A 26,741-nucleotide genomic window follows, 5' to 3' on the forward strand; every position below is an offset into this window, starting at 1 on the left:
TGGATTCTCTACTCACAGAGTGATGGCGGACTCATATGAATGGGTCCAGCACAGAGTGAATGCGCAGGTCAGCGGTGTTATGTACGTCTCATGTATATAATGTATCGTCATGAACTATGATAATCTGGTCATGGGCCACAGCTCTTGCCCGCGTCAAGGCGCCGTCTTACTCTTAGAACTTAAAGGTTAAAGTTACATCCGTTACCGACTCCAGTGTTTTAAGCTGTGTTTTTTGCCGTGGCGGCCACCACAACAGAGCATTTTTTCTTTTCCTGGTGAAAAAAAAAATACAGCTGTGCAAATAACAATTTAAACTGTAGGCAAATGTCAGCAGTGTGGGCCGGCGATGTTGCAGGAGAGCCTGTGACGAGTGGGGGCGGGGTTGCCCGGAGAGTGATAGAAGAGATGCAAAAAAGCTTTACAGAAGAAATGGGTCATGTAATGCAACGTTAAATCATATTAATATAAACGGTATTGTTTCATCCCATATCTTGTTTGAAAATATATCGATATACCTTAAATGTACACGTAACTCCTCACTCGGGGAGAGGAGGAAATAGGGTAAAGAGGACAGAACAGAACACTGTGCAATAAATTATTAATAATCTACTCCTTACATACCTGGACACTCTAACTGCTCTTAACTGCTTATTTATGCTAAATGTCATTTATTTATTAACTGTATAATAACACAATACCATACACAGTCCTATATATCTATCTTTATTTATCTGTAGATTATTGTTGTTTTACTGTTTGTTTATTTTTGTAAAAATATTTAGCTAAAAGTTTATTGCTATTCTTATACTGTATTTTTTTTCTATCTTTTTTCTATTTAAAGAGTGTTTTGTGAGATACTAAAATCTGCTGCTGGAAATCTAATTTCCTTGCGGGAGTCATCCCAAAGGGATCAATAAAGAGAAGTCTAATGGCCGGGACACATCAGGCCGATTATTGTCCGTGGGACAGTCTGGCGAGGTCAGTGACTCAAATCTGTTCGGTGTGTCCCGTGCCGTCGTCCGTCTGAGGGGGGCTGTCTGCGTTCATTTTGGCCGACCTGACATGTTCGGTCGGCAGCAGGGAAGTCGGGACTCACCCGGAAATGACGAGCGGAATGAGGTGACTACAGTCTCTCAAAATCTGATGAAAATCTTTTAAACTGATCTTTATTGAGCTGAAATGAAGACAGATTCAGCAACTGCATGGCCTATTTCTCGCTTAAAATGTTTTCAGAAACACGTTTCAGTGAACTATTTTAGTACAATATGAGATCGTATTCTGAATGGCCGCCATGACAGTCTGGCTCTGAATTTCCGGAGAAAACAAACCCATGTGACGCGTTCGTCCAATCAGCTGCCGGTTTTCATTTATTGGGCAACATTACAGATTAGCGCCACCTGCTGTTATAGAGATGTATTACGTCTCGTCTCCTCTCGTCTTTCTGGTCTGTTCTGTGGCAGTTTTTTGGACCTCAGGGACGCGACTGATCATATCGACGGAGTTTTCTGTCAACGGTCGCATGTCGGCTATATGTGTCTACACCATAAGTCTAAGTAAACGTCTTAACTAGTCGTTTTGGTGCCTAAACTTAGCTGTCGTCAGTCAGGGGGAGGGAGATTTCGGTACGAACACAGGTAACGTTAAGAAATGTAGGGATGGCCGCTGTTCTGACTGGGTGTCTGGGGTCTGATATAGTAATCAATGAAAAATAATATGTGGTCAATATTGAAATCACGATTATTTAGCACAATTACTCATTGACTTTTGGAAAGATTTTGCATTTATTGAAATAAAAAAAAAAACAGTGAAACATTTAAAGCAAATCAACAGTGAAAACACCTTGAACAGCATTTTTAGTTCAAACTTATTTTTTTCATTCAGAACACAAGACAAAATAAAAGCTTACTTGCAAAACGTAATTTTTCCCGATTACATTGTTTTTGTTATAGTTAGGAGCCGAAATTAAAATTGTGATCAGAATTCCTTTAATTGCACAGCCATATTGCTGAGTGTTATTAAAGGTTCCACTGGACAGTCAGATTACAGTGGATTACAGCAGAGGCAGTGTGAGGGAGAGAGATACAGGAGGCTGGCATGGCTCTTTAACAAAGGAGCATCATTCCCTCCTCCCTCTCCCTGCCACCCCCTCCTCCTGTTCCATACCTCTCCCTCCCTGCTGTCTCCATCCTCCCACTCTCACCAGCCTGTCACTGGGTTAGAGAGGAGGCAGATAATCCAGAGGACACCGCTGGGTAGAAGCCACATAGCAGCTGAAGGCAAAACCATGAAAAGAAAGCGCTCAGCTTTAGATGCGATAGAGGCAGGAGGAAATGGAGGATTTGCTGCTTCGTTATGAGCAGGTTAGTAGGAGAGCAGGCGGGCAGAGCTAAACGCTGACTGGAGCCTTGTTTATATGCTGCACATGTAGGACTAGCTGAGCCTTAGAGCTGCTCTGACTGCTATTAGTTTACTGACATCCGATCTGATTCCTGATTCTGATGTCCTCTGTTATACTTTCACTCAAGTATGCATGGATGTAGTACACTGGGTTTTAATGGAGGATTTAAATGGGACGTGGTCCAAATGTTGCTTCAAATGCTTTTCAACACCTTCAAGTAGACAAAAATGCCGAAATGTGTTTCAGACAGAGGGTGAATACAGGTCCAGCAGCCATGGGAAGTATGAGAAAAATGTTGATTTTAAACGTTACAGCATGTAAACGTGTTCAAATAGCAACACAACATACAAGTATAAACCTGAAAATGAGCATAAGAGGTCCCCTTTAAAAGTTGAAAAAGATCAAAATGTATGAAAGACAACAAACGCTTTCTCTCTCTGAAAGATGGGTTGAATATTTTAAGGTTTGAATGGAGTTTCTAGCTGAAAGTATAAATAAGTAAGACAATATGTCTCAATTCAGGGGCCATATCCTTCGAATGAGGCGGTTTATGAAGGTGTGGCCATAGACTGCGAAGGCTGAACTGAGCACTGTAAAATGAGACTGTCTGGTCTACAGAGTATTCCTTGTTTGCGTCACCAGCTGGTCCCGCCCTTACTGCTTCTGTTGCCTAGAAACCTTGACAGCTGCAGTTGACAATCGGGACACAGCTAACTTCTAGTAGAAATGGAGCCATAACTTTTAATATTTTTACTTTTGTAACCTTCTGTTTGAGGAGATGGAGATGCTTTACTGTTGGTGCCTGATGTATCTCATTATGAGAGAAAACATTGGCCAGGTAAATAATACGAATATAAAGATCAGTTTGGCTGTATAGTTCTAGCAAAAGTTGTTGGGGGCGGTTGGGGTTACACGACTTTGTCTACATTGAACGTATAACGTATGTGGAGCTTTAGCGGTTGTGTTTTAACTAGCTACACCTGCTGTGCACACACGGCGTAGGATTGTGTGAGTCTAGGGCTGAAACGATTCCTCGAATAATTTGATTACAAAAAATCCTCAATGCAAAATGACTTGCCTCCAAGCTTCGTTAAATCAGTGTTACCAACGTTCTATCGCTGACGGACGGTGTTTCCGCACGGAGCATCATTACTGTCGCACAGACGCGGCTCAGTCTGCTGCTGGCGACACATGCCAGAGCGTAAATAGTGAGGGGCTAAGAGAAGAGACAGGCTGGAGAAAACGACAGAAAGTGTCCAAAGTTGGAATCAGTTCAAACGTAATTAAAACTAAAACTCTGTACTGTATGTCTACAGCAAAATCAAACTAGCTTACCACGATAATAGCACGACATCAGTGCTTTAGCATCTCAACAGAAAACATGGAGTCTAACTTAATCATCCATTCCATGAAGCGGACCCGACAAAAGTAAATCACAGAGTCGTATGGACGATGAAACTACACCAAACACAACAACTACCAAAATCAAAGACAAGAAAATACGTAGCAGTGAGTCACGATCTGATCTAAAGAGCTGACGCGTTGACTATCCCTTTGGGAAAAACAGCTGATTGTTGCGCATCTCTCTCTCTCTCTCTCTCTCTCTCTCTCTCTCTCTCTCTTCTCTCTCTCTCTCTCTCTCTCTCTCTCTACGGAGAAACAGCTGATCAACGACCGAATAGCATAAGTGTAACAGAGCTGTGTGACATTATAATCAAATATATAATTGAAAATAGGTTGAGTATAACTTATATTTACATATAGGCCTACTGTATAACAGATCAGTCTCAGGTTGAAACTTGTAGTTTTGAAAGTTAAGTTACACAACTTAATGTAATGTTTGTGTATGTTTAATGTATGCCTTAGTTTGAGGTTGATATCATTTGGAAAAAAAAATACTTTAAAAACAATGTAATATGGCACTTAAATGCACTTAATGTTTAGTTTTTTGAGAGATGATATTGTAAGCAATGTAGGCAATACAATTTTTTTTCCGAAAATGTTGCTTTTTTCCCCCTAGTTTGGGTTGTTTAAAAACGCAAAAACAATTATCCGAATAATCGATTGATAAAGTGCTAGATTAATCGATTACAAAAAGAATCGATAGCTGCAGCCCTATGTGAGTCACAGTACAGATCCATTTGACCGTACAACGCTTCTGTCGCGCTGCACTCCACTCTATTCCTATGGGTGAGGTCAAGCGACTTCAATGCGCCTGCAAAGCATTCCGGGAAGGCGGCGCTGCATTGTAAAAAATGCTGCACGTCAAAAAGCTCGCCGTTGCCCAGCTTTATGCAAATGAATCCGTTGAACGTGACGCGACTATCCAGTAGAAGTAGAAGAAAATCTTTCAAACTACCCTTGGTTGATCTGAAATGAAGACAGATTCATTAACTGCATGGCCTATTTCTCACTTAAAATTTTTCAGAAACACGTTTCGGTGAACTATTTTTGTAAAATTCTCAACGAGCCGCCATGACACTCTGTTGAAATTCTCGAGTAGCCAGACCCACGTCATGCGTTCGTCCAATCAGCTGCTGGTCAGGGGCGTGGAGCATCAACCATGGCTGTATGACGTCGCGACACCACGCTTCAGTCGTGTCGGACATATGGATCTGTACAGGTGAGACGCTGAGCTTTTGCTTTGGGATCGTTGTTGTTTCTTCAGTTTTTTTTCACACTTTATGTGTAAAAGGACAGAAAAAATATGAATAAAAGAGTGTCCTATTTTTACACTTATAGAGCATCTCCGCGGAGCATACGCACCACTTTGTGCTGCTCTTCTGCCCGGTGTCACCAGCTTAATTGATTATAGTGAAAGCGTAGTGTTGGAACGTCCGCTCCGCATATGTTACGCGTGCAATGTAGCCAGCCTAAGTTGAAATGAATTGAACTTTTATTGCGAGGAACAAGAAGCGAATTGCCTGTATGTGGGAAAACAGCTTTGTCTCACGTATCTGTTTTTTTTTTTTTTTTTTGGAATACATAGCATAATTATATCATTTTGTCATTCTTTCAGACGGGGGCGGGGGGCCAACAATGGTAAGGGGAAACATTGTATTTGAAAAGAGTGTGTGTGTGTGTGTGTGTGTGTGTGTGTGTGTGTGTGTGTGTGTGTGTGTGTTTTTTAAGGCATGGATACCCGACCCGAGTCCGACGGGACCTGACAGGCCGGGCCGTGTTCGGACAGATATTTAGAAATTATGGTCGGGCTCGGTCACATCGGCGTGATAAGGCATTTGTTGTAAAATGGTGCTGCGGCTCCTTTAAGAGAGCTCAGTGCGTGTGGGGGTGTGTGGAAAGTGGGCAGAAGAGAGATAGAGAAAGGGGAAGCAGACGTGTTGTATGCAACCAGAATTGGTGGAATAAGTTTAAGTTTTGTACACAGTGTGTGCGGTGTCCAAAATAAACCCCAGACTGAAAGCCAAGTTCATTCATTTGCTCACCAGAAACAGGATTTTAACCCCGACGTTATTCATTTTATAAAGTCGGCCCTGGAGGTAACGAGTCTCCCCTGGTTTTCTAACCACGGTCGGAAACGAAGCAATCAGGAAAGGTTAACCCATTGAACATTTTAACAGCTTATTAACGTGCGCTTGTTGCCCCGTGTGCGCTGATGCGCTCATCTGTTGACATTTCCGAATGCCTTCCTACAGTTGCTTAATAAAAGCTTTCCACACACAACAAGCCTACATGTGTCATTAGTATTAGTATGTGTCGGGCTCAGACACAAATTTCTTAATGCATGTTGGGCTCGGGCCGGGTTCGGTCACGGCTCTGTCGGACGCGGGCCGGACTGTAGTGTGTGTGTGTGTGTGTGTGTGTGTGTGTGTGTGTGTGTGTGTGTGTGTGTGTGTGTGTGTGTGTGTGTGTGTGTGTGTGTGTGTGTGTGTGTGTGTGTGTGTGTGTGTGTCGGCCTAAAAATCGTATCCTACAGACTAAAGAAAACATCTTTGTTTGGTACAGATCCTCGCAAAAATTGCACTATAATCATTTTAATTTCTTTCAATGTTAATAATTTTCAATGAAAATGAGAATAATGATACAAAAATGATCATTCCCTCCAATATCGTGAATCATATCACAATTGCAATATCAGTCAAAATAATCGCAATTAGATATTTTCCTCATATCTAGCAGTCAAACTTCACTAATTAGCTTATCTCAATCAGCTTTGTGTTCCCACCTGCAATTAAAGGATGATAACTGCTATGTGAGTCCAGGTTCAGAGACTTAATTTCACAGAGAAATAAAGTCCTCAAACTTTTCGGCGGAAGTAAATCAGCACTTCCTGATAACTTTGAACCTTACGTTTTAAAGCTACGATGCTTTTTTCGCATCACCTTTTGGGGATGCACCGATATGAAAATATTGCTGTTATGGGCGAAAACCAATATTTACTGATATGCATAAAACAAGTTTCTATGATAGTCATATCATTATCTTTTTTTGTGCAAAACATTTGGGAAAGCCCATGGATCATAAGTTTACTGCATTGTTTCCTCTTAACCCTCATGCCCTCTTCGGGCTATTTTGTACATTTTTCTCAAGTTTTTTTTTTTTTCATTTTGTGATAATTTTTGCTGTGTTACTGCTTATGGCATGACATTTTGTAGGAACCTTTCTTTTTATTCAAAATTTTTAAATCCAGTGTTTTTTACTCTTACATGTTTTTTATGCTTAAATGATTCATTTTATACCCCTTGGACACCTTCGTGGCAAAAATGTACACGCACACAAAAACTGCTATTAAATCATCATATATCAATATTTTTTCGGAGTGTCTATTTGCACCACCAGTAGGAATAGCCTCGACCACACAGCTGAGCTATTCACACCCTGTGACGTAACAACAAAAAAACATTGCTCGCGTGCACCGAAATCATGGAGGACGTTCATCTTCCATGACCGCAGAAACTGGCATATTAGGAAAGTTTTGTCTCTAAAGTTTGTAACAATTGAATTTCTAGCGGAAAATTGTTGCCTACAGTTGCGCTTTCTGTCTTCAGTGAAAGCATACAACTGTTAGTTTGTTAGTTAGTACCTATTTTTTGTATACAGTATGGTTACCTTTACCTAGCAACCGAGGCTTGAAGACACTAAATGGTAAACAGTTGTACAACTTTCTGTAAGAACTGCTAGGTGAGTGGTTAGAACACTGATCTGGTCTGGCAGTCTGGAGTTCGATTCTCCGGCAAGGTGATTTTGTTTTTTTCATTTTGGATTGGATAATTTGCATGCAATTGCGCAAGTCAGTCAATTTTTTTTGCAGGGTGGTACGGGAAGACTCATGAATATGCCTGCTCTGGTTGGGTTGGTTAGGTTTAGGTAAGAGGAGTGGGATTGGTTATGGTTAAGTTAAGAATGTAGTATGGATAACTGTGTGTAAATATATGCCAAGGTACTGTAAATGCACAGGGGTGCAAATAGCATACATTGATATTTGTACCAGATGGGGTATTAATAGAACACATGGCGGGGTAAGAATAGCATTCATTTCTAATTTCACTAGGGTACGAAAAGCACTTCTGATTGCACCAGGGTACGAATAGCATACACTGCTAATTGTACCAGGGGTGCAAATAGCCGCACCCATATTTTTTTCTGCTTTTTTTTTCATAAATCACTTAAACAACTTCTAACTTAATCAAAACCACCAAACATTCAATAATTTTCAGGATTTTAACCCTTTAAATGCCAGTTTATCTATTTGAAGTATGTCATTATTTATACAAAATTTTAAATTTTAAAACAAAAAAAAACACAAAAAAATATTTTTTTTCCATATAATGAATAATATGTAGATGAGGCTTTGGTGGGGATTAGAGGCTTGGATATGTCAAAGATAAGCAACAAAATTAATTTGATTGCATTAGTATTTTTTATGTAGTTCCAAATACTCCCTTTGGACACCTTTTGTGGACAAAAATGCCTCATTGACTTCCATTATAACCACATGTTTTTATCTCACTGCCTTTACAGTATAAAACCATGCATTCTGTAATGTCAGTGGTGATATTTGACATTTTTACAGTATTTCACCAGATTCAACCATTTTGAATACATGAAATCATTGTATTTTTTCCAGTTATATTATGGAGGGGTGGGTGGGTATGTGTGTGTGTGCATGTCTGTGTGTGAGAGAGAGTTTGTGTAAATCTGTAAACAAACGACGATAATTTTAGGGGTGAAAAAATGCACCTTACTTTTGCCAGTTATATTATGGATCTGTGTGTGTGTGTGTGTGTGTGTGTGTGCGTGTGCGTGCTGCGCGCGCGCGTGAGTGAGACAGAGGGCTAGATTTATCAAGCCGTTTGCGCCTGTTTCCAGGCGCTAATTGGACGCAAAGACGGACGTTACCGATGCGGGCTATTTACAAACAGGGCGCACTTGGGTAAAATCGCAGATTGTCTGCCACATGAGCGAGAAGAGACAAGTTGCGCTTTCAATATGTGTTCGTGGGAGGGTTGTGGGGAAAGTGGGAGTTCCACCCAAAAAGGTGGGAGGATAAGCGCAAAGTGCACCTTATTATATATTCCGTGGTATTTACAAAGACTGTCAGTAAGAGCGCGCCTCTATTCTGTTGGGGAAATTCTCCGCCTCTTAAAAGCAGGTCTAAACCAGCCGCAATCGAGTTTCCTCGTAGACCTTTATGCCGCTGGTGAAATGGCAACAGTAATTTGAGCAAGACGAAGACATAGGCGAGACTGAAAATATTTTTAACACAAGAATCACACTTTGTCAGTGAACACAACATCATTTGGCCTTACAGATCAAGCAGCCATGCAATATTAGAGTTACTGGAAGAAATCAAAGATGAAATTGAATCTCCCACTCAGCGTTCACATCCCATTCCAGCAGTTGTTAAACTCCTCGCTACATTACAAATATTGGCCTCAGAATCATTTCAAACAGTCCTAGCATCAGCAGTGGGAATATCGCAGTCTGCACTCAGCCATATCATAGCACAAGTACCGCTTTGCTACAGCGCAATTTACGGTATAGTGGGCGGAGAAAGACGCTGATTGCCTGATGGGTGTCAAGGTTGATAAATACTACGCAAAATGTGGAAGCATAGCGTGCGCTATTCCCGAACTCACATAAACAGACGCAGCGCAAACTGTGCTAGTGTTAGTAAATTAGGCCCAGAGTTTGTGTAAATCTGTAAACAAACAATGATAATTTTAGGGTTGAAAAAAAGCGCACCTTACTTTTGCCAGTTATATTATAGAGGTGTGTGTGTGTGTGTGTGTGTGTGTGTGTGTGTGTGTGTGTGTGTGTGTGTGTGTGTGTGTGTGTGTGTGTGTGTGTGTGTGTGTGTGTGTGCGTAGCGGGAGTAATTGTGTAAATCTGGGTGAAAAAAGGGCTTCTTTTGAAGGATGCATTTCATGTGTCTTTGAAGACGTGCTTGAATAAAAACATTGTCTCCTGCATTTGTTGTAAACAAAAACAACTATTAGAGTGTTCATGCTCCTGGCTATAAAGAAGGAGAAAGACCTGGAGCAAAGAGAAGGAGCCTTTATCTTCCAGCGAACTGCAGGACTCATCTGAAGATGACACACGTTTCGGGAGTCTGACACAAAATGGTCACTGGTGTCCTCCAATTCTGTGAGTGCCTCTAACCCTTCCTCTGAAAGTGGAGAGGACACTGAAGATCCTGTCCATCCTAACATTGAATGGACAGTGAAGAATTGGCAAGTCTGGTCTCCATCTAATACTGAGACGCGCAACATTCAAGCACCGACCGGCATGATGCCAGAGCCCATGAGATATGCAATTTTAATCTCAGGATGGAGTGATGTGGATGCTCAAGATTTTTGAACATACATGGGACTTCACACTTGGCAGGTGTGTACCGGTCCAAAGGGGAGCCTGTGGGATGTCCATAGTGGGAGACCAGTCTTCAGGGCCACCATGTCCCACAAACGATTTGAAATGATAAGCGCCAGTTTACAGCACATGCAGGAGACAAGCTGTCTGATGTCTCCAGCGGCATTAGCCCATCACAGATCAGGCAGGTGAATGGTTCCAGTAATCCTACTGCTCCGCATAAGTGACAAAATAACGGCTACATGTTCCTATTTACATGTTGTGATTTGTAGAGTCACAGCGTGTACAAAAAACAACATAACATGAGACACCGCTATCTTCTAACCGTAAACAAACCGGGAACTATATTCTCAGGCGGAAGAATATAGTACTTGGGCGGAGTGATATGCTCGCAGCAAGCCTGTCTGAGAATATAGTTCCCGGTTTGTTTACGGATAGAAGATTGCTGTGTCTCATGTTACGTTGTTTTTTGTACACGCTGTGACTCTACAAATCACAACATAAAATAAATAGGAACATGTTGGCGTTATTTGCCACTTTTGTCACAATTTGGAGCAGTAGGCTAGTTTGAACCAGTTACCTGCAGGATCTGTGCTGGGCTAAGCTAATGCTGGAGCCGTCAGACAGCGTTACAGCACGCACAGAGATGAGAAGGGTATGTATCGACTTGTCTTATTCTGGGGTTACGGTGAATAAGCTAAATTCCCAATGAGTCGGCTTTAATAACAGTTTTTTGGACATGTACATTTTTGCCTCAAAGGTGTCCAAAGGGAGTATCCATGTACATTTTTGCCTTGAAGGTGTCCAAAGGGAGTATCTGGCACTATGTAAAAAAAATACTAATGCAATAAAATAAATTTTGTTGCTTTGACATATCCAAGCCTCTAATCCCAACCAAAGCCCCATCTACATATTATTCATTATATGGAAAAAAATCTTTTTTTGTGTTTTTTTTTTTTTTGTAATAAATATTGAAATACTTCAAATAAATAAACTGGCATTTAAAGGGTTAAAATCCTGAAAATGATTGAATGTTTGGTGGTTTTGATTAAGTAAGAAGTTGTTTAAGTGATTTATGAAAAAAAAGCAGAAAAAAATATTGATATATGATGATTTTAATAGCAGTTTTTGTGTGTGTGTACATTTTTGCCACGAAGGTGTCTAGTGTTATTTGTTTTTGAGGAGGGCATGAGGGTTAACAAGTAACAGGGCCACCATGAAAAACACAAATAGGGAAGGGAATTACTGGAATTGTTGAGTCATTGTAAATTATAGTGTGGTCTAGACCTATCTGTAAAGTGTCTTGAGATAACTCTTGTTAGGATTTGATACTATAAATAAATTTGAATTGTAGGGGTGGTACGGTTCATGAAAAAACATCCGAACCGCTCAGTTCGCTAGTCTCGGTTCGGAGCGCACGGTTTTCGTCAGTACACTGTTAATGTGCACTAACCACTTACTGCCGTATTGCCCACTTTCGACACCTATGTTAAAACACTTAAGGCGCTGACACACTTAGCCGATTATCGGCCGTTAGACAGTCTGGCGGGGTCAGTGACGCGAATCTGTTCGGTGTGTCCCTTGCCGTCGTCAGTCTGGGGGGCTGTCGGCGTTCATTTTGGCCGACCTGACATGTTCAGTCGCCGGCAGGGCAGTCGGGACTCACCTGAAAATGGGGAGCGGAATGAGGTGACTAGAGTCTCTCAAAATCTGACGAAAATCTTTTAAACTGACCTTTTGTTGAGCTGAAATGAAGACCGATTCAGCAACTGCATGGCCTATTTCTTGCTTAAAATGTTCTCAGAAACCTGTTTCAGTGAACTATTTTAGTGCAGTATGAGATCGTATTCTGAAGGGCCGCCATGACAGTCTGGCTTTGAATTTCTGGAGAAAACAAACCCATGTGACGCGTTCGTCCAATCAGCTGCCGGTTTTCATTTCCTGGGCAACAATACAGATTAGCGCCGCCTGCTGTTATAGATATGTATTACGTCTCGTCTTTTTGGTGTGTTCTGTGGCACTTTTTGGACCAACACGGGGAGACTGATCATTTCGACTGGCTTTTCTGTCAAAGGTTGGCCGTCAGGTATGTGTGTAAGCAGATTTACTGTAAATGACTAGCGGGATGAGTTTGACGAACGCAACACATGGCAGCTGATTGGACGATCGCGTCACATGGGTCTTGCTGCCCCCGAATTTCAAAACAGACATGGCGGCTCGTTCAGAATACGATCTCATATTGTACTAAAATAGTTCACCGAAACGTGTTTCTGAAAACATTTTAAGCGAGAAATAGGCCATGCAGTTGCTGAATCTGTCTTCATTTCAGATCGACAAAGGTCAGTTTAAAAGATTTTCGTCAGATTTTGAGAGGCACCGAGCCAACCGCTCTTCAAGTGGAGTGGGGTGGTGCTGCTGCTGCTGCTGCAGGTCACATCACGTCACATGCAGAAATGTCAAGTGGGATAGAGGCTGCCTGGAGTTGGAGGATGCGCCAACGTCGTTTATAGTCTGGTGTGTGGGAACATTTTGGATTTCATGTTACCTATGATGAAATAAAACAATATATAGAACTGCCACTGTGTGCATGTATTGTGCAACATGCATTCAATATGCTAATTTTAGCTATATATCATATGCTGAAGTATATTCGGAGTGTTAAAGATTAAAAGAAAAAATAACAAGAACTGTACAGAACCGAAAACCGTGACCCTAAAACCGTGATACGAACCGAACCGTGGGTTTTGTGAACCGTACCACCCCTATTGAATTGAAACCTACAGTTTTCAGTTTTAGGCTACTTTTATAACTTGTAGCAGGTGTTTAAGATGAAGATCCTGCTATACTATGCTCTAATACGTTATATTATTATAGTAGTAATATTATATTATGTTTACTACTATTACATTACACCTATACTATACTACCCTACCAGTATTAATTAATATATAATTACACCATCTCACCACATCATATAGTACAAAACATTTCTGGTGCATTAATCATATCATACCATGTCACCTTATCTTGTAAATGTCACTTCAACTTATTCCCTCATTATTACCTTGTAACTTGTCTTTAATTGCTTTTGTATAGTTAATGTACTTGACTCTTTTACTAGTCGTATACACCTTTATTTTATTTGTTTTTATTTTATTTTGTATTTCTCTATCTGTACTGAACATTCCATCCATTCATTTGAATGGGGGAAATTTAGAGAAAAAACGTTGAATATTTCTCGTAGTAAGTGATAATATTGAGCTGAACAATAAATTAAAAAAATGCAATGAAGCCTCTAGGTTGAAAGATGTGGAAGGAGTTAAGTTGCACAAAAAATACAGAATAATAACAATAAAGGTTTTGTAGAAGAACATAGGTTGCTTCTTGCATTCACACCCCAAAAAGTAAAAAGTAGGAAAGGTAGAACACAGCTGACTGCAAGCAAGGAAAATGTGTCAGGATGACTACTGATCTCCATTACCAGCTGACACAACTTCACTATACAAGCCCCCCTTTAATCTGATGGAGGACATAATCTGGACAGTTTAAAGTTAAAGTTGCTACTTTGTGCATTAGATATACCCAATTTATATTTCCATTTTATTGACTATAAATAAAGTGCTTTATTTTCATTTATTTTTCACACTGCAGAGTGAATTACAGATACATTTGGTCTACAGATAAATACATTGAAAAGCTATTGTTGGGAAAAAGTAACCATACATAGGTAGATTATGAGCTGAGGGTTTGATTTCATGAAAATCTTAAGGATTATTATTATTATTATTACATTACATTTTAAAAATACACACTTCATTAATGTAAAACTAACGCCATCCTTTTACATAACTAGCCCACATAGTGTAAGTGATTTCTTCTTAGCTGCGGTGTTTCATCAAAAGAGGAAGCTTGCGCTGGGTTTGTCTGTTGGCCTTCAGGATCACTGTGTCACCAGGCATATGCCTTATGTATATCTACAGATACATTTTGTTAGGGTTAGACATTCAAAGTCTCAATATTAGAGTATCTGTGTAAGTCTTCTCATCAGTAGAATGGCACCACTGGTTTGTTTCCAGTACATGTTCAGAATCATTCCATTGCTGACCTGTAACAGAGGTTTGATGGGAAAAACAGAGTTGTGCTGCCAAAAGTTTAATTTTAATGTAAATATTGTCTATTGCCTGTGTGCACAGTTGAGTGTGACAGCTGATTTAGTTAATAATAATGTTGTTGCTACCAGTGCGTGTTAGGATGAAATTTTGTCCACAGTGGATGTGAACCTGCTTCCTTCTTGTGGTCCAGCACTGACAGAGGGAAAATGAAACCGTTGGTTAATGTTTGGTGTCGAGATGATCAAGGTGGAAATTCCCCTGAAAGCTTCACACTGACACTGATCAAGAGCACCCATGAACCCCTGCTGATATGTGGTGGTCATGTTACAAACTACAGTTTAATAGTGATTAGAGATGCTCCGATTGACTGGCCGGTGACCGGAATTGGCCGATTTTCACGTGACCGGCCATGACCGGTGACCTGCCGGTCAGTCTGACATATGCCGATTTTATGCCGGTCAAATTCACTCGGGCGCCGCATGATTAACATCGCGCAACATCAGCGCACCTCCGCTCCATCAGCTGTTTATGAAATGTCATAAAGTCATAATTATACATGGCCGTCTGCTCTACTGATCTCAGGCGAACGGTCAGCCGCTCTCTCTCTCCCTCCCCTGTGAGGCTGAACAACTGGAACATAAAAACTGCACTCACGTGGGTCCCGTGACATATGACAGCTACAGTTTATTGGAAAATAGTGTTGGGCACCCTGACTTTGATGAATTTACTATTTATCAGTCCCCAGATGAGACAAGAAGCTACCGTTAGCGAACGCTGCGGTCCCTCTGCCGCCCGCTGCTGCAACAACAACAACAACAAAAAAGAGACTCTGTATTCCTCCAACACGCTGTATTAACGTTACTGTTTAAAACACTTTCCAGGTTTGTGAGGATGCATACTGCTCCAAACCAACATTAAAAACGTATTAATCTTCCCTCAGCGTTTAGTTTTGTTATTAAACTGTGTGTGAAATGAGTGGTGATGTTTTTTTTTCAGGTAACGTTACTGTTGACGTTCAAACAGACCTGAATGTGTGTTTTGAGAAATATCTTTATACTGCAAGGCTATATATATTTTTATATATATATATATATATATATATATATATATATATATATATATAAGTTGGATATTGGATGTGAAAAGAAGGAAATGGTTCTAACATTGCACTTTAGATGTGTGTGAATTTCCCACACCAAAAGATTTTCTATGAAAATGTAAAATTTTCTATTAAAGAAAAGACAGAAAATAAATATTTGTGTGTGCTGTACATATCTATCTATCTATCTATCTATCTATCTATCTATCTATCTATCTATCTATCTATCTATCTAAAATGACCTGTGATTAGCCAAAGGCTTGGCTAGATTTACTAACAGAAAACAGAGCCAAGGAGGAGATGCAGAAGTCTTCTTTCTCTCAGACCACTTGAATTGCAATATGCTGAAAGATTATTATGAAATCTTTGCACAAAAATGCCAAAAACAAACTGCCTCCCCCAGCTTTAACGCTCTATACTCCCAGAAACTAGATTCATTGCTGCTTTTTCTTTAAAGCTTATGTTTGTGGCATGTTTGTCTTTATTCAATAGATGATAGTAGACAGACAGGAAACATGGGGTGAGAGTGAGGGGGAACTTCATGCAACAAAGATCCCCAGCCGTAAAATATGTGCCTTAAAGGACATTTTAATTGGACCCCAGTGCTATTGTTCTAAACTGAATCCTGCATGTATTCATTATCTTGCATCACATTCAAATGCATTCTGCCATCATTTATATAACGAAAAGGTAATAATAGGCTTAGCACCAGCGATGGTCGGGGCAGGGGGGGGAACCTTAAAGGGGTAATAGAATGATTATATAGGTTATTTCACACTGTTCCTTATGGTCTCCTAATGGGGTATGTAACATTGGTTGGGCTGAAAATGGCCTGGTTGATATTTTAATGGCCCTTATGCATCCCTGTGTTTTGGCCCTATTTGTAACGAGCTTTTCTTCCAAATATGGTATGTTCATGAATATTTAGATGAGCTGCGCGCTGATTGGTTGAGCACACTTTAGAGACACGTGCTGATTGGTTGAGCGAATCGCCATACACACACATTAAAGACGTGCGCTGATTGGTTGAGCGAATCCACAATACACACACATTAGAGACGCGACAGAATCTCATATTCCAGACACTGCAATGTTTCGTTACCAAATTCACTTCTGAGACTTTTTTATGCGAGAAATCAACTATATAAAGCTCAAATATGGGCCGTTTTACGAAAATTGATGGCTAATTGCAAATTTGGTAAGACGTGTCGGACTTTAGGAGCTCCACAAAGTCTGAAGAGAAATGGCAGCCTGCTGGGCTCCATACCCAGCGCAAAGTCACCCTTTGTTGATTATTGCACTACGGGGCTCCGCGGCCGGCTGCCGGCATAACTATAATATATTTACAGTTTCAATTTCATCACGGCACTGATATCACAGCTACCCCAAGGTCTTACAAAGCTAACCATTGTGTCCAATTTGAATAAAGGTATTATTATGAACTCAGGGTCTTATTAGGAGATGCAGCTAGCTAGATAAAAAAAATAAAAAATTCAAGAAAGCACAAAGTGAACTGTACAATGTAGCCATGTGGGCCTAACTAGCAATTTGGGATGAATAGAGGAGGCTAGCTAGCTATATGTCCCATTCAATACAATGGGGAAATATCGCAGCTAGCTAGCTAGCTACACTTTCGGCATAACTGTAGTATATTTACAGTTTGAATTTCGTCACGCCACTTATATAACATGTACCCCAAGGTCTTACAAAGCTAACCGTTGTGTCTGATTTGAATTTAAGGTATTTTTATGAACTCAGGGTCTTGTTAGGTGGAGCAGCTAGCTATCTAGCTATATGTCCCATTGAATATAATGGGGAAATATTGCAGCTAGCTAGCTACACTTTCGGCATAAATAGTATATTTACAGTTTGAATTTCGAAACGGCATGTATATTACAGGTTCCCCAAGGTCTTACAAAGCTTAGCTAACACTTGTCCGATTTCGGATTTCAATTGAATGCATTTTTGTGAATGTCAGCGTTAGGAGGAGGCTAGCTAGCTCTCATTGATGGACTCGAGCTCACCGCGGCTCTATCAATGAGACTCGCGGACAAGAGGCGTTTATTTCCCCGATTGTTTGTTTAAATAACTCAACACACATATCCATTATGGGATTAACTTGAACCTGCAGGCTGCGGTAAGAGATTGTGGGCATAACAAGCTCTGTCAGGGCAGCGGCGTGTGGTAGTCCAGTCACCCAGAAAAGGGTAAGTTTGCGCGGGTATTGAGCACCGGGCCGCTGGACGAGCTCAATCGAGCTCACAGCAGGCCGGGGTCTGTGACGGAAGACAGGTAGGGCGGCGATGTAGCAACCCAGGCAGCAACGGCCGCTGAACTCCGACACAGTCCGGCAAAATTTGCAATTAGCCATCCATTTTCGTAAAACGGCCCATATTTGAACTTTACATAGTTGATTTCTCGCATAAAAAAGTTTCAGAAGTGAATTTTGTAATGGAATAGCAGAGATCTGCGTGACCTAGATTCAGAAGACTACCTGATCTCAGGTCAGTTAGTCAGTGTAGCCTATGTAAATGTTGGGGCGTGACCGTTCTCTTAATACACCCATGGGCGTGACAAAGGTACAGGTTTTGAGATTCTTACGTAAGCAACTAGCTTTGTTGAGATGCGGCAGTTTCAAAATATGAGATTTTCATAGTAAAGGGGTGTCAATGGGATTTTGAGCTTATATGTATGTCCTATTTACCCACCGAACTGTCGTTATTCAACTATGACAGGGTAAAATCGGTTTTGCATTCTATCACCCCTTTAAGAATGTGGCCAAAGTGTACAGATAACATTTGGATTTTGCCTCCAGACAATGTCTGATTGATCTGACAGCATTCAGATTGCAATGTGTTCTGCTGCATTTCATTGGAGCTGAAAAGATTAGTCAATCAATTCATTAGTCGTCTGACAGGAAATGTGTCGACAACTTCTTTTTTGAATCAATTCATTGTTTTAGTAATTTTACAAGCAAAAAACATTTGATGGCTCCAGCTTCTCAAATTAATTTTTAGGTCTTACATTATGGTAAACTGAATATCTTTGCGTTTTGGACTGTTGGTGCTCTAGGAAATTGTGAACTGATGATCCTCTAGTCCCTCTCAAGTCTCCTTCTCTCTAGTCACATCCACTGCTAATCCCACTCACGGAGACTTAACCATATCTCCACTATAGAGCTCAACAGTGATTTCCCAGTTTTTGAACGGCTCTGGTTCTGGAAGGGATTTTCACATTTTCATCACTGTTACGCTTAGGATCGTGGGTAGTGTGGTACTTCTCCATGACATTGCGAACAAAACATGTTTTTTATCAAAGCAAGGTTGATTTCACACAGACTTGAGCATAAATCCTTGTTTCACAATATCTTAGCTCGTGGTAAGTCCACCTTGGATAGTTTAGACATGGCTTAGAATTAAAATCCTTATGGAGAAAATTAATGGGATTTTTTTATGTAGCATAAGTCAGGAGTGTATGTTCCCTTTGACCTCCAAACTAAAACCAGACTCAACCAGATGGACAAGTGGAAGGCATCGTCATCCCTCTTAATGTCTTCTTTCAGCTTTCCCAGACAGGTCGTGTAAGGCTGTGTTAGGGGAGTATTGATGGTGGATGGGGAGTGCATTTGTGTCTAATGGTTTCACTCCCTCAGGCTTTCTCATATGGCCTCAGTAGCCCAGTCAGACTCTCTTTGTCTTAATTATTTATTGGAAAGCCACTGGGCTGCAGGAAGCAGGCACATTTAGCTGAAACACCGCTGCAAGAGGAAACAGAAGTGTTTGATTGCTAAATGAATAACCAGTCTGACTGACAGTGAGGCCCAGATTTACCAGCGCTGACTGCTGTTTGTGTGTTTGAGTTATGAACAAATGTTTCATCTTATTCACCAAGAAATGAATACAGTATATACAGTGTGATGTGCAAAAACAAGAAAAAGAAAACCATGGAGTTAACTAGTAATTACCAACTGTCAGTTCTAAATGAACAGGCTTATTTTGTGCAACAATATTTACACCTTTTATAGAAAACCACCTGCTGTGGTCTGACTCCTGTTTGCATGGGCCTAATATTACCTGAGGAAGTGCCATGATTTGCCTGCACTGTTTATCGAACACAAAGTGTCAAAGTTGTAAATAAGTACACGATCAGTGAGGAAGAATTCCTGTCCAGTGCAAGCCATAAACAATCTATCATTTTCAGTCACATTGGCCACTAAAACACATTTTAAGCAAAGCAAACTTTTAATTTTAACAAGCAAACTATGTCAAATTACATAATGAGCCATGATTTTGAGAAAAAGTTGTCAATGTTTGCAGTAAATGTATAGGTATTATTATTAAATGAATCATGAAAAAGTAAACCAACTCATCTAGTCAAGTACATGGCCATGTGGCACACCCAGAGCCATGACTCGCCTATAACCACGTGCACGTTCATCAATATACAATTTGAATGAAAAGTTTAGGTTGTGCACATTTTTGTGGTCATGTTTGAGCACAGTCTTATGTACATTTTAACTTATATATGGTAGAACAATTTGCCACATAGGGTAAATCAAATAAAGAAGCGGCATGTGAACAAACAAGCAACACAATAGATAAATATACTTTAAAATATAAAATATTATTACATTAATGCTATTCTACTCATTATTTTGGGTGTTGCCCTATTGACAGAAGGATAGGGTCAATCTCTGTATTCCACTGTGCAGTGCTTTTGAGATCAGAGCTGCAACACAGCCGGGAATGCAGCTTCTGATTGGTTGACAAACTCGACCCAATGCATCATGGTATTGCTTATAGATGGCTAACAACAACAAAGACTGTTTTCAACAAGGAATAATGGACAAATAATCGACCAAGCCAAGACTTTGTTTATTTGAAATCAGAAAAGACAGCATTTTAGGCCGTACCTGAGACATTTCCGATACTGGTATCTGTATTGGAAAAACTCTCATTTAAAATTAAACAAAACCCTAAAATGACCAAAAATCGAGATGTTGACATATCAACAGAAGTTATCAGAGATATCTAGGAATTAACTATTTTGACTTCTGACTGATTTTCTTGTTTTTTTCAAGATTTTTTTGCCGTTTATCGCCTATTTTAATAGGACAGATTAAGTCAGGAAAGTGGGAGAGAGAGGGGAATGACATGCAGCAAAGGGTCATGGGTCGGCACTGAACCCGCAGCTGCTGCGACAAGGACTGAACCTCTGTACATGGGGCACACGCTAAACCAGGTGAGCTACCTAGGCGCCCCGACATCCGATTGATTATGATAGAGCATGTAACAAATATAAAATAATTGTCTCCGTAATAACTTTACAAAGTTGTAAAGTCCTGACACATGACTTCTGTGCAGTCTAATAGTCCTCATGGATCTAATACTCAAACTGGGCTAAGTACTTCATCGTTTTATCAGTACGTTAAACATAATGCCCCCTCCATGCTCTTTCATTGCAGTGCAATTTTTGGTCTGATCGCCCTGTTAGGGTGGTGTCAGAGAAAAGCTCATTGTTGCAAGCTTCTAATGTGATTTAGGGATATCTGAAATGCTGTCATTGTAAGTCACCATACAATACTGTCCTTCACAATATTGTTGGTTATATGAAGGTATTAGAATAGGTTCTGCAACACACTGTTTGTCAGTGGAAAAAAGCGGTCCTATCTCATTGTGAGACACGTTCAACGGTGGTTGATTTAGGGCTTTGGAAACTAAGAAGGGCTGCATCAAAACGTTGACAGAATAAGAAATGTAGGACCAAATTCTCACCAGATGACTGCCACTACAAACCAACCAATCAATCAATCGGAATACAACATTTAAATGACAGACTACGTTAGCTGATGTTCTATTATAAGCACTCATAGATCCATACAGTTAGGTTCCGAAATATTTGGATAGTGACACAATTTTCATGATTTTGGCCCTGTGCGTTAACAAAATGGATTTGAAAAAAAACTTTCACCTTTTATTTTGAGGGTATTTACATCAAAATTGGAGGAAGGGTTTAGGAATTACACACATTTTCATACATAGTCCCCTTATTTCAAGGGACAAATTAATATAATCATAAATAAATATGATATGAATAAAATGTTAATTCTTAATACTTTGTTGAGAATCCTTTGCCGGCGATGACTGCCTGAAGTCTGGAACCCATAGACCTCACCAAACGTTGGGTTTCCTCCTTTGTGATGCTTTGCCAGGCATTGACTGCAGCTGTCTTCAGCTGTTGTTTGTTTGCAGGTCTTTCTGCCTTAAGGTTTGTCTTAAGCAAGTGGAATGCATGCTGGATCGGATTGAGATCTGGTGATTGACTCGGCCATTGTAGAAATATTCCACTTCTTTGCATTGAAAAACTCCTGGGTTGCTTTTGCGGTATGTTTTTGGTCATTGTCCATCTGTACTGTGAAGCGCCGTCCAATCAAATTTGTTAAATTTGGCTGAATATGAACAGACAGAATGTTCCTATAGACTTCAGAATTCATGTGGCTGCTTCAATCTTCTGTCATAACATCAATAAACACTAGTGAGCCAGTGCCACTGGAAGCCATGCATGCCCATGCCATTACACTGCCTCCACCATGTTTTATAGATGATGTGGTGTGTTTCGGATCATACTTTTCTCTTCCCATCATTCTGGTACAGGTTGATCTTAGTTTCATCAGTCCAAAGAATGCTGTTCCAGAACTGGACTGGCTTTTTTAGATGTCTTCTGGTAAACTCTAATCTGGCTTTTCTATTCTTGAGGCTTATGAATGGTTTGCACCTTGTAGTGAACTCTCTGTATTTGCTCTCGTGAAGTCTTCTCTTTTTGGTAGACTTGGATAATGATATGCCTACTTCCTTGAGAGTCTTCTTCACTTCACTAGATGTTGTGAAGGGGTTCTTCTTTACCATGGAAAGGATCCTGCGATCATCAACCACTGTTGTCTTCCATGGATGTCCGGGCCTTTTTGTATTGCTGAGCTCACCGGTGCGTTCCTTTTTTTTTCTCAGAATGTACCAAACTGTTGATTTGGCCACTCCTAATGTTTCTGCTATCTCTCTGATGGATAAAACGACTTTTGACTCAATTGTCCAATTACTTTAAGTCCCTTGAAATGAGGGGACTATGTATGAAAATGTTTGCAATTCCTAAACCCTTACTCCAATTTTGATGTTAATACCCTCAAATTAAAGTAGTCTGCACTACAATTTAATCTCAATGATTTCATTTCAAATCCATTGTGCGCAGGGCCAAAATTATGAAAATTGTCATTGTCCAAATATTTCCGAACCTAACCACGCTGCTGTTGTATTTCATTAAGTCGGAAAAACCTGTGCCAATGACCAAAGCTGAAAACACGAGTGAGGCAAATGAGGACATGATGAAAAAGTCTCTGCTTGAATATTTCTCTGACTTTTAGGAAACACAAGGTTTCACAAAACACGACATTTCACAAAACAAGACATTTCACAAAACACAACATTTCACAAAACACAATGGCATTCAGAAACTAGAGAACACCTTGCAATAGGATCACACCAGTCACTATGCCAAATCAGGCTTGGGGGTAAAGTGTGTGTGTGTGGGGGGGGGGGGGCTTACCTACCCACATTTCACAAAACTCAACATTTCACAAATGTAACCAGCCACTAATTAATTCAGCTGTTACTAGTTCATGAAAACATTGTTTAAAGTGCCCATATTATGAAAAAAACACTTTTTCAGGGAGTTGGGGTGTTATTTTGTGTCTCTGGTGCTTCCACACGCATACAAACTTTGAAAAAAATCCATCCATGCTCTTTTGAGTGAGATACAGTTTCTGAATGTGTCCTGCCTTCAGTCTCCGGGCGAGCTGTTAAAAATCGTCACGGCTTTCTATGTCGCAAGCCGAAACAAGCTGGCTAACCGCAACCGTTAGCACACTCAGGCCAGCTGACAGTCTTGCCTGGGCCCGGGACGAGATCTTAGATGGCCCCCCCCTCGCGGCCAGATCTCTCCTTTTCCCTTGCTCTTCCTCTCCTCACATCTCTCACTGAAATTAAGTGTGTAATCAGTCTCTGATCCATCCTGCTCAGACTCTCCGACAGGGCAGCGAGCCCCCCCGCATCACTCTCTCTCTATCTCTCTCTCTTCTCTCTCACGGGTAGCCTGACTCTGTCCCTCCGTTGCGGGGCAGCGGGCCCCTCCCGCATCACTCTTTCTGTCACCTGACTGCAGCTGGATCTCTCTCTGTCTCATCCTTACTGATGGAGCTACCAAACTCAACTGTTTCTGTCAAAGTTAACGTGTTGTGTCAGGCTTTTATACCATCTAATGGACGTTAACATTAGAGCTGGCCTGTTACGTTACAAGGCTCGTAAACGTTGGCTGCGCTGTTTCTTACCTTGCTCTACGTTGACAGTTCCAGCTTCACCGTCACCACCTTTTTTTAAATATTTGTTTAGAAAATCTCTAAGGCCTCTATTTTCTTCTTCTCTTTTCTTTCCTTTTCCGAGCTCCGGACTTGTGCTGACCGGACATTTTGAGCGTACTGAACTTCAAATCAAGTGACAATATCAAATTTTGATCAGTGGCCAAACCATTTTTATGTTGGGGGTGGGGGGGGGGTTCTTGACCACCATTTCCAGGACAATTAGGAAGAAAACCAATAAAACGCTTTTATGTAATTCAAATATTATGCTACATATTTTTTTACACAAATAGGCCTATTTAAAAAAAAGATTTTTAATTCTTCCATAATTTAATGAGGGCCCAGTTTTGGGCCCCCCCCTACTGTGGGCCCGGGACAACAGACCCGTTTGTCCCCCCCTATCGGCGGGCGTGAGCACGCTACCTCGTTCTCAATAGCAAAGCACTGCTACAACACACACAAGTTCACCATAATCTACAAAAGAACTACTTACATGTGCGCCCTCGTCTAGAAGAAGTCTCCCAGCTAATCCTGCCTTGTAACTGACCGAAGTTGAAGAAACAACCTTTCTTTTACTGTCTATGGAGCTAGCTGACATCTGATCTACATCTGAGCTACTGCGCATGTGCGAGTGCAATCAAAGATAGTACAGAAGAAGAAAAGCGGTCTCACTCTGTAGCTAAAACAGAGACAAGGTGAAAAGTAGGGATGCACCGATCCGACTTTTTCAGTCCCGATACCGATGCCAGGGCTTTGTGTACCTGTCGATACCCGATACCGATCCGATTCCACCTTATACCTTCCTTCCATGATGTGGAAGAGACTAAAGGCACCAGACTTTTCTAACTGAACATTACTTTCCTAAGACAAAATAACATAGATATAATGTATTGAATTCTTATTTACTTGTTATTTAAAAAACAATTGTGCATTCAAATCGAAAATATAATGTAATCAAACTTCTTAAAATAAATTTAAATAAATAACAATAATGGGCCTTCAATAATGGGCCACCTTTATATATAGGTTTATAATGGCTTATTCTACTGTTAGGAGTACATAGAATATCACAAAAACATGTTAATGTCATCATGTTTACTAAAAGCTTTTATTACTAAAGGGTTTGGCTCCATGACATTATACAATAACTTTATATGAAGGAGAATCCATGAAACAGTTACAGAAGCTAAACTATTTTTATTGTGTAAAGTAGTAAAATAAACTCAAATCGAATGAATAGCCTACACATACAAACAACTTTAACATTGTTTCCCTTTCAAAACAATGTATTTGTATAAACACTACCTTGGCCACAGGTAAGTTAGGTTGTTGTAGTGGGCGGCTGAACGTAGCTCCGCTGTCAGCCTCCTTCGCGGTTTGAATAATGTTAGTAGGTTGGCAGACGTATTTCAGCGAGGCAAGACATCTTAAATCCAGTGTTTTAATCATTGCTCTGAACCCGACCGTAGGTGGATTGCGTTCATAAAGTTGCTCCGCTGCATGCAAGTGACATGTCGTTACGGTAATGTTAGAGCGACGGGCAACAACAGTGGCTAAATTATGTCAGATTTTTTAGAAACAAAAAACAGACGTCTCCTCTCTTGAGCACACATTGTTCTGGTGTATCTCCGGTCTTTCTTCATCCTCCTAGCTAATTTTCTTCTCGGTTCTTGAATGTGCAGTACCGACCATAGCCTCTCCCAGCTTAACAGACTCTTATGCTACCTGGCTAGCTAGCTAGGCTAGCAGCTATAATGTTACCCAGCATGCCGTTGGGCGGTGTAGCTACATTTGTAAATGTAAAATTATTAGTGTTAGAAACTGTTTAAGTCACAAATTGTTATATGCTATGGTGTTTTGTTTTTAAAGAGAGTTAGTTGTGGTTTATTAATTGTTGTGTTATAAAGTTACTACCATGAGTGAGAAGGGTACGCAGTTAACAGGGGTCCCGGTGCTGCGACAGAGGGAAAAAAAACAAAAAAAATTTAAAAAATTTTCGGGGCCGATATCCGATCGGTGCACCCTTAGTGAAAAGAGGAGCTGCAGCAGTGAGAGAGAGCTGTGCAGTACAACAAAAATATGTTGTTTTTTGAAAATTAAACCATGTAAACCTATTCTGGTACAACCTTAAAATACAATTATGAACCTGATAATGAGCATAATATGGGCGCTTTAATAAGGTGACTGGGCATATACTGCTAACAGGACTACAGTAATACGATGTGTTCAACCTGCAGCAGGCTGCCACGAGCCTCTATGATTCCATTCCTCCTCACAAATACTCTTTTTAACTCCCATTTGACCACTGTTGTCCCTCTTGTGTCTGTCCTCTGCTCTACCAGGCCCTGGGGAGGAAATGGGAGCCAAGGTATCGTTGATTGAGGGTCCAGGTCCCGGCTCTGCACTGGTTCCTTCTCCCACTCTGGAGAACATCCGGGCAGCCTACGAAGATGGAGAGGGGGAGGCTGCCAGGGATTTGATCCAACAAGCCTGCTGTGTGGAGTGCAGTGCAAGGATGCCCCACATCGACGGGGTGAGCACACTTAGTCACATTGTTAACTGTTCTGCTGGATGTGTTGTTTGGGACTAGTGTGAATTCAGGGGTTTTCCTGGCTCAGAATGGGCTTTTAGGGGGACACATATTAAAGGTGCTGTAGGTAGGTTTGCGAAGATCCAGGACTCAAAAAAATTTAACATCGACAACTTTTCAGTCCCTCCCCCCTTTCTGCTAAAGCCTAAAACGGTCCCCTAAGCCCCTCCCCCCACAAGGGAGAATGAATGCGTGTGCATGATCAGTGATTGACATGCAGTTAGACATCCCCCCTGGCCCTGATTGGTGCATCTAAACAGGGAGCTGTGGATTTTTGCAAATCGCACTACAAGCTGTAGGTGGTGCTA

The 26,741-nt window shown here is 40.8% G+C and overlaps 1 protein-coding gene across 4 annotated transcripts in view; it reads left to right on the top strand.

Annotated features, from left to right (window-relative positions):
• The window catches only part of lrrk1 (leucine-rich repeat kinase 1), a 235,488-nt gene that overhangs the window by 36,566 nt on the left and 172,181 nt on the right, over positions 1-26,741 (top strand). For 3 of the 4 annotated variants that reach the window (XM_039794699.1, XM_039794701.1, XM_039794700.1), the window contains exon 3: positions 26,186-26,376. In XM_039794699.1, the coding sequence (XP_039650633.1) occupies positions 26,186-26,376 (191 nt within the window). Of the gene's footprint in view, positions 1-2,206; positions 2,361-26,185; positions 26,377-26,741 lie in introns of those variants that run through there. The other variant, XM_039794702.1, reaches the window with a different exon arrangement.

Source organism: Perca fluviatilis, chromosome 3 (assembly GCF_010015445.1).
Source record: "Perca fluviatilis chromosome 3, GENO_Pfluv_1.0, whole genome shotgun sequence".
NCBI classification, from domain to species: Eukaryota; Metazoa; Chordata; class Actinopteri; order Perciformes; family Percidae; genus Perca; species Perca fluviatilis.